General features: G+C 37.6%; 4 protein-coding genes across 7 annotated transcripts in view; 3 read left to right on the plus strand and 1 right to left on the minus strand.

The window, feature by feature from the left end:
* The window catches only part of LOC101888089 (carboxypeptidase D), a 111,711-nt gene that overhangs the window by 51,007 nt on the left and 45,780 nt on the right, over positions 1 to 14,924 (minus strand). The window lies entirely within an intron of this gene.
* LOC101899724 (serine protease SP24D) lies at positions 1,252 to 2,161 on the plus strand. Its single transcript, XM_020039693.2, has 2 exons — positions 1,252 to 1,535; positions 1,603 to 2,161. The coding sequence occupies exons 1-2, from the start codon at positions 1,312 to 1,314 to the stop codon at positions 2,129 to 2,131; spliced, it is 753 nt and encodes a 250-aa protein (XP_019895252.2). The 5' UTR covers positions 1,252 to 1,311; the 3' UTR covers positions 2,132 to 2,161.
* Positions 6,539 to 7,480, plus strand: LOC101898345 (serine protease SP24D). Its single transcript, XM_005191724.4, has 2 exons — positions 6,539 to 6,815; positions 6,878 to 7,480. Exons 1-2 carry the CDS (start codon positions 6,586 to 6,588, stop codon positions 7,401 to 7,403), a joined length of 756 nt encoding a protein of 251 aa, XP_005191781.1. The 5' UTR covers positions 6,539 to 6,585; the 3' UTR covers positions 7,404 to 7,480.
* Positions 13,075 to 14,017, plus strand: LOC101898169 (serine protease SP24D). Its single transcript, XM_011297652.3, has 2 exons — positions 13,075 to 13,352; positions 13,419 to 14,017. Exons 1-2 carry the CDS (start codon positions 13,123 to 13,125, stop codon positions 13,942 to 13,944), a joined length of 756 nt encoding a protein of 251 aa, XP_011295954.1. The 5' UTR covers positions 13,075 to 13,122; the 3' UTR covers positions 13,945 to 14,017.

A 14,924-nucleotide genomic window follows, 5' to 3' on the forward strand; every position in this document is an offset into this window, starting at 1 on the left:
CAATATCGTTCCACTCCTTCTGGTACCTCCCCCACAAAAGGTCGACATTTTCAAAAAAAAATATTTTTCTGCACAGAAAGAGAAAGGATAATCCGATTGTCCTCAAATTTCACACATCCCAATATTTTTATCAACCTAAGGTCTGGTTTTAAGAATATAACATATATATGGAATATATCGGTCCGCTCCAGCTGGTACCTCCCCCCACAAAAGGTCGAAATTTAAAAAAAAATATTTTTTGCACAGAAAGTGAAAGTATAATCCGATTTTGCTCCAACTTTGCAAGTCCTAATATTTCCATCAGTGCTAGGTCATGTGCGAAAATGGACAATATCGGTCCACTCCATCAAGTACCTCCCCCACAAAGGGTCAACATTTTTAATAATTTCAACTCTTATAAATCGTGATACAAGAGTCCGATTGTCCCCAAATTACGTAGACCACAATATTATTATTAACCCAAGGTCTGGTATGAAGATGGAATGTATCGGTCCACTCCTTTTGGTACCTCAGCCACAAATTGTCAACATTTTGAATATCCATGAAGCTCATAAAACGCGAAATTAACATCAGATTCTATTCAGTCTTGGCACATCTCAATATTTCAATTATTACAGTGTCTATTATAAAAATAGTAGAGATCGGACCATTCCTTCTGGTAACTCCCCCACAAAGGGTTAACGTTTTAAATAACCAAAACGAATATCCGAAAAAAAAAACATTCGGTTCTCTTCTCCGTTATTTCTACTAACACAGTGACTTCGTTCCCAATTTAAGAGTTCTAGCTCTACTGGTTCCAAAAAAAAACCCAGCCTTATTCGCTACCTTAGGACCAGGTATGATCTCACCCTAATTTCAAGATTCTAGCATCGGTCGTTTAGTTTGGGTCTGCCGGAAAATATTAAATTTTTGTATCAACTAATATCATCAATATTGACTCAAACTATATTCCAGGTTCCACCAACAAATTCCAAATTCATAAATTTCCCACGGAGCCGGATTTAGATTCTTTCACGGTCATTGAAAATTTTGTAAAAAAAAAAAATTGTTCTTCAGAATTATGAATTTCCAAAATAGAGCTCCAACCTAGATAATCTGCACTATACAATCGTATTTAGATAGGTGGGTATTCTATCAAATCAAAGCGATTAGATTTATTTTTGTATTGGACAATAAATTAAATACCTAACTCTGATTATCGCAATTCCGATTAAGTAATCCCGATATAGCCTATAAATACTAGTGGACTTGCCAAGCATTGCGATTCAATTTCTTCTGATCAGTGAATTGTTAACGTCTGGCCGTAACGGTATGTCTCTGTTGCAATATTTTCTAGTTCTCAGCGCCGTGGTCTGTGTGGCCTGGGCCACACCTTTGGGTGGCCGTGTTGTGGGTGGCAATGATGCTGCACCCGGCCAGTTCCCCTATCAAATCTCGTTGCGTCGAGATCACAGCCATATCTGTGGTGGTTCGATTATCGACAGACGTTGGGTTTTGACGGCGGCCCATTGTGTGGTCATTGAAGGCACTGAACCGTAAGTTTTCTGGAGTGCATACACAATTTCAATATGAATTCTAACTTTTCTGTATCTTTCCCCTTAGCTTCCCCGCTGATCGCTTTACCGTGCGTGCCGGTACCCACAATCGCATTGCTGGCGGTATCATTGTCAATGTGAAACGTGTCATTGTCCATCCCGGCTATGTGGTCTACAATGACTTGGCTTTGCTGGAATTGGAAGAGGAGTTGGAATACTCTGAATACATTCAACCCATTGAATTGGCCGAAGAGGAAGTACCAGCCGGTTCGGATGTCATCATCTCGGGTTGGGGTCTAACTGAACATGCTGGCGCTAATTTACCCATTATCATGCAATGGTACACAGTGTCGGCTCTCAGCAAATTGGGTTGTTCCTCGAAAATTGGTTTCTTCACCGATGCCTTGATCTGTTTGGATCATCCATCCGGTGCTGGTGCCTGCAATGGCGATTCGGGTGGCCCCGCCGCCTACAATGGCAAATTGGTGGGTGTTGCCGGTTTTGTGGTCATCAAATGTGGCTCTACCCGTCCCGATGGCTATGCCAAGGTTGCATACAATGTTGATTGGATTAGAGAGAATATGGTGGAATCGTAAATTGAAGAATTTTTTGGGAAAATAAATTTAAAAAAAAAAATTAAAATTAATTTTTTTTTTGATTTGAATTGGGGAGTAATTTTGAAGATTTTTTTTGAAGTTGGAAGATAGAGGCTAAGGAATCGGGATCACTTGAGGATGTAATGGGAAATATATATTTTTTCTTCTTGAAAATTTTTAGAAAGAGGCAAACTTTTATTTTGGAAAAAAAAAAATCCAAAAATAAAGAAAATCGAAAAATGGGTTTTTTGATCATCCAAATTTGACGTATTTTTTCATGGTAACCGTTAATTATACAAATTTCTGTTGTTCAGAGATTCCCAATAAAATTTGATCTAGAATATTTCCTTCTTTGGAATTTTTGTCAAAAAATGATGTTTTATGGGAGATTTTGACTCGCAATGGCAACGTGTTAAATTAACCGTAAAAAAGAAACGACATAATTTTCACTTTTAATACATACATTTCGAGTGTAATTTTCTTAAAAACTATTAAACCTAGATATAAGGTTTATTCTGAGATTTATAGTGAAATTTTCTGTAGAATATTTCTTCTCTTAACACCTTTCGCCTAAAACGAAATTTTATATTACTTTCAGGTGTCAACTCGAAAAAAGGCCGAGAAAAAATTTATCAAAAAACAAGGAAATATTTTCACTTTTTTTTGACATCCAAATATTTTCTTGATTTTCTCATGGTACCCATAAGGTATAGAACTTACTTTTTTTCAGAGACTCACAATGAAATTTGATCTAGAATATTTCTTTCTTTAACAGTTTCCCCAAATACTAAAGTATTAAGGGAGATTTTGACTTAGAATGAAAACACGCTTAATTAGCACTGAAAATCATAAAGACATAATTTTCAAAATTTCAAAATTTTGAATGAAATTATCTTAAAAACTATTAAATCTAGATATATGGTTTATTCTAAAATTTGTAGTGAAATTTTGTGTAGAATATTTCGTCTTTTGACACCTTTCGTGTAAAACTAAATTTTATGTTACTTTCAGGTATCAACTCGAAAGAAGTCCGAGGAAAGATTGATCAAAAACTGTGGGAATACTTTCGTCGTTTTTTTTTTTTTGGCTATATTTAGATGATATGCAGTGGAAATAGAGATTTCTCTTCTTCGGTGACTTAGAGAGAAATTTTATGAAGAATATTTTTGCCTATGACGTCATCCTTCTAAAATTATGCTTTGTTGAAGATTTTTGCTTAAACTCACGACTTTAACCCTTAAATGTGTTTTACATATTTAGGGATTCCTGTCGTTTTGTTATGATTTATAATCTCTATATTCTCTGGAATAAACTCATCTATTTCCAGAAGACCTTCGAAATGTCCTTAAACTGTAGGTCACCGTTGGAAGACCTCCGAAAGTTCTTCTTTCCGTAAGGGTCCCCCAAAAGGCCTTTATTAAAGAATCTCCAAAGACTCTGCTCTGTAATGGGTGACCAAAATTACATACTCTTGAAGAAGAAATCCGAAATATCCTCTATCGATAGAGAACTTCTAACAGCTATTCAATCTATAAAAGTATCAAGGACCTGTGGAAGTCCTTCTAGCTACAGGAAGACTTCCAGAAGATTTCCTATGTATAATAACTTTTAGGAGGTCAGGGATATATTTCCAATTAAAAAAAAACAGAAGCCGTTTGAAATGAGAGATTTTTGCTAGAATATCCTCTATTTACATAAGATAAAAAGATTTGAAAATCGCTTGAAAGTCTATTATTTTATATCCACGGGAGGCAATTTGACTGAATTCCCGGCTTAGAAAGGAACTTTTAGAACTTTTTTACCAATGGCAGATACAGAAAATGTCTCAATCTGTGAAGGACTTTCAACAATTATACTTTAAGTCCCACTGAAGATTGAAGTCATCAACCATTCCATCTACACCAGATCTATCCATTTTCCATCCATGTAGAAAACCGGAAAGTCTCCTAGCTATATGAAGGTCAGACAAAATGTCAAATATCCTATGAATTTGGAAGACTTTCACGTTTGGAAGTCGTGCCAATAATTTACTTTCTATAGAAGACCCAGACCCAGTATTCTTTGAATAGAAGACCTTTAAATGATTAACGATTTTTCTTGATTGGCGACCTTGGAAATAATGCCACAAAAAGGTCTTCTACGAATGTAAGACCCTCGAATAGCCATCTAAAGGTAATAGAATGCCATCTAGAGAGGATTTTCGAGGATATTATTTAAGGATAGATAGTTCCTAAATGGACTTCAGAGGAAAGAAGACCCTATAAGGGTCTCCGATGGAAAGAAGACGCCCACAGATGATTTACATAGAGAACTTGACGAGTCTTCCAGCCCCTTAAATAAGCTTCAATGTATAACGGCCCTCCAAAGTCTTCTTTGGGTGGCACCGCTTCTCAAGGATATTCTATGTTTTATGTCCCTTAAGGGGACTTCAGAGGACAAAATATATTTCAAGGAGTTTTCCATGGAAAGAAAACGCCCACAGATGACTCTTGAAAGTTCTTCTATAACTATGGACCTTCTAAAATATGTCTGTAACTAAAAATCCTGCCTGGCCACTTCTGTGAATAGAATAGACATCTGAAACTTTAAAATGGAGAAAATGGGAGACATTCGAAAAGAAGTCCACAAAAAGGCCTTCTACAACTTGAAGACCCTCAACAGGTCATCTAAAGGTCATGGAATTTCATTACGAGAGGATTTCGGAGAATATTACTTAAGGATAGATAATCCGTAAATGGACTTCAAAAGAAAGAAAAAGGGATCTCCGATGGAAAAAAGACGGCGACAGGCGACTGTAACTTTAGAAGACTCAGCGTTCTTTCGGTCTATATAGAGACCTTGACATGTCTTCCAGCCGCTTAAATAAGCTTCTATGTATACACGGAGAAGGCCGTCTAAAGATCTTCTGTGGATGGAAGACCCTCAAAATATCTTCCACGCATAGAATACCTTCGTGCAAGGACATTTATGCATAGAACTTCGAAAGGCCTCTCATCCCGTCTTTACTTAAAGACATTAAAAGGTACGTCCATGGATAGAAGACTCTATCTAGAGACTTCAAATGATAGAGGACTCTTGAAAGGTATTTTAAGCATAGATAGTTCCTAAATGGGACTTTAAAAAAATAAGATCCTTCGATGGAAAGAAGACGCCAACAGATGATTCTCGAAAATTCTTCTATGGCTAGGGGTCTTCTAAACGTAATTTGTGTGTAAAGATCTGTCAAACGATTTCTGTGAATAGAAGACCTTATAAAGATAGGAGACCTTTGAAAGATTCCCTATCAAAAAATTTCACAAAAAGGCCTGCTACAGATAAAAGACCCTCAAAGGTCAAGAAATAGCATTAAGAGAGGATTTCGAAGGGTATTACAACTTCAAAAGGGTCTCTCATTGTAAAGACTTTCAATAGGGACTTCAATGGATAGAAGACTCTTAAAAGGTATTTCAAGAATAGATAGTATCTTAAAGGTACGTCAGAGGAAAAAATATCCTTTCAGGGGTCTTCGATGGAAAGAAGATCCCAACATATGAATTTGGGTCTTCCAAAGAATATCTGTGAATAAAAACTTCTGTTAATAAAAGATTCCCTATAAAAAAATCCATAAAAAGGCCTTCTGCGGAGGGAACATCCTTAAAGGTCATATACCCTAAAAGGTCATAGAATACCATTAAGAGTGGATTTCTGAGGATATTACAACTTTATAAAGGTCTCTCATCACAAAGACTTCCAATAGGGACTTTAATGGATAGAAGACCCTCGAAAAGGTATTTTAGGGATAGATAGTCCATTAAAGGGACTTTGGGGGAACCGAGATCCTTTAAGGGGTCTTCAATGGAAAGGAGACGCCCACAGATGACTTTTGAAGATTTTTTTATGGCTATGGGCCTGCTATAGGACGTCTGTGAGTAAAAATCTGTCCAACGACTTCTATGAATAAGAGACCTTTAAAGGTTAAAAGGTTAGGATAAAAGTTCCTCAAAAGTTCGACAATGGATATAAGTCCCTCAAAAGGCAATCAAAATTTATTCGGATAAAACAATTTCAAAAAATCATCTACGTAATGAAGACCCTCACAAGGTCTTCAAGGGATAGAAGGTGCCCAAAATTTTCCCATCTACCAAAGACGTTGCCTACCACTCCCGTTTTTTTCTCCCATACCGACCCACTCTAATATTCCATTAATGGATTTTCCACCTCGTCTACGACGCAGGCAAATTTCCGCTCCCAAAGCTATTTATGGGCCCTTAGTGACGTCACAATGATTTACTATTTTTTCCAGAGATTAGCCGCAGAATGGTAAAAACCGCCGCGAAAATCAAAATCATTAAATCTGTCAAAACAGAGATTAGATTTAATAAAAACAAAACGATTATCATTTGCTTCCGATTATGGGCCGTATAAAAACTTAGAAAAATTGTCGACATAATTTAGTTGGCTTGTCAGGCAGTACAATGAAAAGTTTGGGTATTTTGGTGTTGGCTGGACTCTTGGGTTTGGCTGTGGCTCAACCTTCGGGCCGTATTGTTGGTGGTCTCGATGCCTATGAGGGTCAATTTCCCCATCAAATTTCCCTGAGACGCAGTGGTTCCCACACCTGTGGTGGTTCGATTATAAGCAGAAATTACATTCTTACTGCCGCCCATTGTGTTGTCTACGAGGATGAAGAGGGGGCCTATCATGCGTAAGTATTTATTGGATTTATGGGAAAAGGAAGCATAAATACATTTTCAATTCATTTTCCAGCCTTGATGCCTCTCTGTACACAATTCGTGCGGGTTCCGTCAACCGCCTCATGGGAGGTGTGGTCAAACAGGTCGTTCAAATCACTGTCCATGAAGACTATGGCAATTTCATCAATGATGTGGCCCTGCTGAAACTCGAAAGTCCCTTGATTTTCTCCAACAACATTGCTCCCATTCCCTTGGCCTCTGCAGAAACTCCTGTTGGCAGTCCCATTGGCATCTCCGGCTGGGGTCGTTTGAAGACCGGCGGCGATATCCCTGTCAAGCTACAATACAACACCCTCGAATCGATTTCCAAATTGAAATGTTTCACCTCGATTTTCATGTCTTCGGATGCCCTCATCTGTTTGGCCCACACCTCGGGTAATGGTGCCTGCAATGGTGATTCCGGTGGTCCAGCCACCTATAATGGTGAGCTGGTGGGTGTAGCTGGCTTCGTTGTAAGCGGTTGTGGTACCTCAAATCCGGATGGTTATGCCAAAGTCTTCTATCACGTTGAATGGATTAAGAAACATTCCGATTTATAGGAAGTGGTTGTAAATAATGGCGTATCAATGATTAGATGCGGTTTTTGCCATAATATAGTAAATCATTTGTTTATGTTTATTTTGGTTTATTATTTGTCCTGAATGTTTTCGTGAAAAAAATACTTCGTTTAATTTATTAAACACTTGATTGGATTTTTATTTTGGGGATTTTGATGACGGAATTTGGGAGTTGAAGATAGAAGATATTGTTTTTTTAAGTTTTTACCTAGAATGGACTTAAAAAACATTATAAGAGAGGCAGGCAGGCTTTTAAGTGAATATTTTCCAAGGATAAAATACCTTCGAAGGACCTTTAAAAAACATAAGACTCTCAAAAGGCATTTTAAGGAAATACAATTCTCCAGATCTCTTCTATTGATTAAAGGCCTTCAAATGGTCCTCTATGTATAGAAGACCATTAAATTGATTTCCAATTTTTCACTACTTGGCCCCACCCACGAAATGGTGACGAAGATACCCTTGAAAGATTCCCTATCAAAAAAAGTCCACAAAAAGGATTAAAGACCCTCAAAGGTCAAGAAATGACCATTAAATGGTCTCGAAGTGAAAATTTTCTAAGGATAAAATTCCTTCAAAGGGCCTTACAAGTTAAAACACCTCCAAAAAATCTGTCTAAGAATAGAAGACTCACAAAAGGCATTTTTTTCGAATATAAGACTGTCGAGATGTCTTTCATTGAAAAAAACGGCCTTCAAATGGCCTCTACGGATAGAATATCCTTAAATTGTCTTCTATTTATAGAGGTCGCGTAAAGATAGGGATATTATAACTCCAAAAAGGTCTCTCATCGAAAAGACTTTCAAAGGAACATCAAGGGGTAGAATACTCTTGAAAGGTATTTTAAGGATAGATATTCCGTTAATGGGACTTCGAAGGAAAGAAGATGCCCACAGATGACGATAGAAGACCCCGTCTGCTTTCGGTGTTCAAAGAGACCTTGACAAATAAGCTTTTATGTATGAACGTCCCTACAAAGTCTATTATGGGTGGAGCCCTTTCTAAAGGGTTTCTACAGATATAAAAACTTCATAATTGCCTAGAGATTGAGGCCGCCCAGAGTATTTCTGAGTATATAACAAATCCAAATAGGTCTCTCATCGTAAAGATTTTCAGTAGAGACTTCAATGGATAGAAGACTCCAGAAAGGTATTTTAAGGATAGATTGTCCCTAAATGGGATTTCAAAGAAAAGAAAATCCTTCAAGGGGTCTTCGATAGAAAGAAGACCACCACCGATGACCCTTGAAAGTTCTTCTAAGATTATGGGCCTTCTAAGGTACGTATATCTTCTGTGAACAGAGAAGCTTTAAAATATTTTTTTCTGGAAGGGAGACCTTTGAAATTAAGGCCATTAAAGCCCTCTACGGATGGATGACCCTCATAGAATAATATTTAGAGAGGATTTTCTGAGAACATTACAACTTCAAAGAGATTTCTCATTGTAAAGATTTTTAAAGGGACGTCCATGGATAGGAGCATTTTGAAAGGTATTTTAAGAAAAAAAAGAAAAGAAATAAGGGTATACGGAAATAAGATTCATCGAGGGTTCTTCGATGGAAAGACGTCGCCCACAAATGACTCTTGAAAGTTCTTCTGTGGGTATGTGCCGTCTAAAAGACGTGTGTGACTAAAAATCTTCCTAGCGACTTCTACGAATAGAGGACTTTAAAATGTTAAAGGGTTTTCTTGATGGAAGACCTTTGAAAAGATGTCCACAAAAAGGTCTTCTACGGATGGAAGACCCTCAAAAGGTCACGAAAAGTCATAGAATACCATTTAAAGAGGATATATGAGGATATTAAAACTTCAATGGAAAGAAAACTCTTGAAAAAAATTTTAAGGACAGCTACTCCTTTAATGGGACTTCAAAGAAAAGAAGATCCTTCAAGGGGTTTACGATGGAAAGAAGGCGCCCACAGATGACTGTCGAAAGTTCTTCTATAGATACGGGCCTTCTAACGGACGTCTGTGAATAAAAAAAACCTACCCAGCGACGTCTATGAATAGAAGCCCATTGAAGGGGTAAAGGTTTTTATTGATGGTAGACATTGATAAAAAGTCCACATAAAGTCGGATGGAAGGACATTAAAAGGATATGGTATAACATTAATAGAGAGGATTTATGAGGATATGACGAATCTAAAAAGATATCTGATTGCAAAGACTTTCAAAGGGACTTGAAGGGGTAGAAAGCTTTTGAATGTTATTTTTGGATAGTCTCTAAATGAGACATCGCAGGAAAGAAGATCCTCTAAGGGGTCCTCGATGGAAAAGAGACGTACACAAATCACTGTTGAACGTCATTCTTTGGACATGGACTTTCTAAAGAAAGTCCTTGAGTAAAAAACTACGTAACGACTTCTGCGAAAAGTTAAAGTTTTTTTAGAAATAAGTCCATGAAAATACCTTCATCGGATTGAAGATCTCTCAAAAGTTCATCTAAAGATAGCACGTCCATAAAAAGTCCTCTATGACTAAATTGCTATTAACAGGTAATTTTTAGATGTAAGAACTTTAAAAGGATATTCCGGGACAAACGGTCATTCATACCATTCCAACTGTCTTATAGGAACGGAAAAACTTAAAATAATCTCCATGAAATTGAATACCATAAAAGATATTTTTTTTGGGATAAAAGACAGACAAGAGATTTTCTGTGGATAGAAGTCTTAAAAAGGTTCTTCAATTAAAAGTATAGTTTTGCGAGGTCTTCGACGGATAGAATTAGTTTAACAAAGTCGTCTATGGATACAAAAGCTTCAAAAGGTCTGCTAGGATAGAAGAGCTCCTACAGGAAATGATGACCCTCGAAAAGAAAAAATAAACACCCTCTAATGGACTTTCCTCAGCAGAAGACCCTCAAGAGGTCAGCTAAGAATATAAATACTTTGAACAGATCGTCTGTGAATAAGATACCTGGAACGAATTTTTTGTTGCTATGGCATTCAAAAGGGTTTACATGGAAAGAAGACCTGTAAAAGGCCTACTACAGATAAGAGATTGTCAAAAAAAAAAAAAAAAAATGTGGAAATAGTAAACTTTAAATAATATCTTTTGGGATAGAAAGTGGTTATTAGGTTTTCTATAAATAGAGGTTCAGGAAAGGGTTTTTAATGACAAGATCTTCCACAAAGGGATTTTAATGGAAAGAAGGCCCTTCGATGGGGAAAAAGAGCCATAAAGAACATCTCAATAGCTGAAGACCCTTAAAAGATATTCTATGGATAAAATACCTTCAACAGGTCGTCTATGGGTACGAGACCCACAAAAAGCTTTCTGTGGACAAAAGGAACAACTTTAGAGACTTAGTACTAACTCTCGAAATTGTATTGCATTTTTTTTTCTAGAGGAAGCTACATATTTCAGGATACCGGGATATTTGACCCAAAAATCCGGGGCGAGGAACCGGGTTAAACCCGGACCTATTAAACCCATAAACCCAGAAGCTAATTAAAATACCTATCCACCAATTTGTCCTATGGTGGAGTTATGTGTCGATTATATAGGAACTGCATTTTTTATAACCCGAATATGTGTCCATTATGGGGGGTCGACCGGATTCAAAGACACACATCTCTTAAATCCTGTAAAGATAATAACACATATTGTAGCATTTTTGTAAAAGTTATAGTGTCAACTATAATTTGGCATATATTTCTAGACAACCTTTTCGACTTCAGGAAGATTTTTTTTTTGTAAAAATCTGGGTCCAAAAAATCTGTAATTTTGATATAACTCCCAAAACCGTTGCAATAACACCATCATGTGACCATCAACACCATCATGCGTTGGATAGGTATTTTCATTAGCTTTCAAATGATTTTTACACCCTCCACTTTGCAAAGGAGGGTATATTAACTTTGTCATTCCGTTTGTAACATTCTTAAATATTCGTCGTAGACTTTATGAGGTATGTATATTCACAATCAGCATAAAATTCCGTCTGTCTGTCTGTCTGTCTGTTGAAATCACGATACAGCCCACATTATTTGACGTAGAGCGCCAAAATTTAGTAGAGCAATTTGTATTGTGTCTAGGATGGTTGGTATTGAAAAAGAGATATATCGGTCCACGTTTTGGTATAGCCCCCATATAACGGTACCTCCCGAAATTCGCTATTTTGATGATTTATGCCACATTTTTTCACGGATCTGTCTGAAAATTGGTATTTGTAGGTCATAACGGGTCTCAGTTCGAGTGGCGAGACATTGCGTTTATAGGTCCACGCTTTGGTATTGCCCCCATATAAAGGTACCTCCCGATATTCGGTATTTTGATTATTTTTGCCACATTTTTTCACGGATTTGTCTTAAAATTGGTATTTGTTGGTCACAATGGGTTCCAGCTCCGGTGGCGAAACATTGCATGTATGGGACCACTATTTGGTATAGCCCACATATAACGGTACCTCCCGATATTCGGTATTTTGATGATTTTTGACACATTTTTTACGAATTTATCTGAAAATTGGTAGTTGCAGGTCATAATGAGTTCTAGCTCCTTTGGCGAAACATTGTAGGTCTACGTTTTGGTATAGCCCACATATAACGGTACCTCCCGATATTCGGTATTTTGATGATTTTTGACACATTTTTTTTACGAATTTCTTTGAAAATTGGTAGATGCAGGTCATAATGAGTTCTAGCTCTTTGGCGAAACATTGTATGTATAGGTCTACGGTTTTGTATAGCCCCATATAGCCGTATTTCCCGATATTCGGTATTTTGATGATTTTTGGCACATTTTCCCATGAAGTTTTCTAAAAGTTGGTATATGTGGGTCATAATGGGCTCTAATGTTTCCTGGAGGGTATTAAAAGTTTGGCCCGGCCGAACTTAATGTTCTTTTACTTGTTTATTGTATATCCGGGTCTAACCCGGGTCTTGGAGCCGCATTTTCGGGTCAAATATCCAGGTATCCGGGTCCGTCCCTCAAGAAAAAAATACTTTCTCACAATCTGGGTGCAAAAATATATATCTGCAAAAATTTTCAAAACAAAAAAAAAAATCTGGGAGTTTTTACCAAACTAGATTTATGCCGTAAGAATTCTCATTACCAAATTAAGGCTTTTCCAACAAATTTTTGGCAGTCATAACTACTTACAAATCCCACTACCAACCTATTATTTACCACAACGTTAAAAAGTACACATATTATTTCTACACAAGAGGTACTTCTAAGAAAGCCTACCCAGCACAAAAAATTCCATTACCAAATAATGGGATTCCCAACAAATTTTTGGCAGTCATAACTACTTACAAATCCCCCTACCATCCCATTATTTTTTCACAAGATTATTATTTCATATGAAAATTCGGTGGCACGAATGCCCATCTACAATTGTCCTTATTCTTCCTCTACACCGTAAAATCTGTTGAAACAAAAGCTTCTGAAATGTCTTCCAGCAATCGAAGAAGTTCTATGGCATTTAAAAAATACGTCAAGAGCTCTTTTATTATTTTTTACTAAACACTGTCCACTGAAGACACCAATGCTGATGGTCATAAAACTTTGCGATTGGTTATCTGATATTGATATTGAGTTTCGTTGACTTGAAAAGAACCCATATAAATTTATCAAATTTTGCGCATTTATCTTCGATCGTACAAACGCCGAGAATCTATAAATACGAGCCCTAGTTTCATATCGCATATATTTGTCGTGTTCGTCGTCTTTGGGATAAGCTCGCAAACGTAAGAATGGGTAAAATTTCTCTGGTCATTTTGGCCTGCATTGTTGTGGCAGCAACGGCCTCACCAACGAGTCGTGTGGTGGGGGGTCAAGATGCCACCGAGGGGCAATTTCCCCATCAAGTTTCGCTGAGGCGTAATGGTTCCCATACCTGTGGTGGTTCTATTATTAGCCGTAACTTTGTCCTCACCGCTGCCCATTGTGTGGGCACCTCGAATAGCGAGGGTGAATATTATACGTAAGTTCACAACACCCATGATGAGGAAGGGAGAATTTTGTAATTATTGGTTCTTTATTACCTTAGCTATGACCCTTCAGTTTTCACCGTTCGTGCCGGCAGCAATGACCGCTTCCAGGGTGGTGTCCTCGTCAATGTGGCCGAAATAACGGCCCACGAAGATTATGGTAATTTTTTGAATGATGTTGCCCTGCTGCGTTTGGCCGAACCACTGATCTACTCGAAGAACATACAACCCATTCCCTTGGCCACCACAGAGGTACCAGCTGGCGCTCCAGTGATTATCTCCGGTTTTGGACGCATAAAGCATGGCGGAGATCTGCCACGAAAATTGCAATGGAACACCTTGACTGCCATTTCACGCAGTGAATGTAAACGTTTGATTAATTGGGATTCGGATGCTTTGATCTGTTTGGCCCACGAAGCCGATAATGGTGCCTGCAATGGTGATTCAGGTGGTCCAGCTATGTATAATGGTGAAGTTGTGGGTATTGCCGGTTTCGTGTATGGCGGTTGCGGTAATATCTATCCAGATGGTTATGCTAAGGTCTTCTACCACACCGAATGGATTAGAAAGCATTCGGATTTGTAAGAGAGATGGAGAAGGTGGGAAGAATTTTTTTTGGAGTTTTATGTCGTGGCAATAAAAGGTGTTCGAAACTCGAGATATTCGTCTAAATTTTTAGTTGGTGAACCTGGTATTTAAAACAAAACAAAAATTGTGTTTTCAATGATCCTCTAAAGTCTTGGGTGAAGTTCTTGGGAATAAAAAGGGATTTTGTTGGAATTTATTGAACCTAGAGCATCTGGTCTTCTAAGCTCGAGGACATTCTAATCTGGTTGTTAATTGCCAGCAAGCACATCAATGCAACGTAATTTCAGATTTGGATAATGAAAATCGGATCAAGGTGTTTAAATCTCAAAATCTGCAGGATTTTTCTCATAGGTCACCAATTAGTTGACCTTTAGCAAATATATTTTGAAGGTTTAGAACAGACCTCTCAAGAAACCTAAGTGTCAAGTTTCATCTAATTTGGTTGGATATTGTGGCAAAAATCTTCAAAATACTGAAAATCGGAGGGTACCGCTTAATGGGGGCTATAACAATTAGTGGACCTAGATCGAAAATATTTCACAAGGAGATAACATACCTAGCGAGAACCACAATTGTCAAGTTACAGCTAATTTAGTTGGAAATTGCGGCCGTAATCTTCAAAATACAGAAAATCGGGAGGTACCGTTTAATGAGGGCCATACCAATTTGTGGACCTATAGCAAATATTTTTTGTGGAGAGAAAACAGACTCACCGAGAAACCCAATTGTCAAGTTTCATCTAATTTTGTTGGATATTGTGGCAGAAACCTTACAAATACCGAAAATCGGGAGATACCGTATAATGGGGGCTATACCAATTAGTGCACCAGAATCGAACCTTTTTTGCAAGGGGAGAACAGATCTCTCAAAAACCTCAAATGTAAAGTTTTAACTAATTTGGTTAGAAATTGTGGCAGAAACATTCAATCTTCAAAATACCGAAAATCGGGAGGTACTGTATAATGGGGGCTATACCA

Source organism: Musca domestica, unplaced genomic scaffold (genome assembly GCF_030504385.1).
Source record: "Musca domestica strain aabys unplaced genomic scaffold, Musca_domestica.polishedcontigs.V.1.1 2, whole genome shotgun sequence".
Taxonomy (NCBI): Eukaryota; Metazoa; Arthropoda; class Insecta; order Diptera; family Muscidae; genus Musca; species Musca domestica.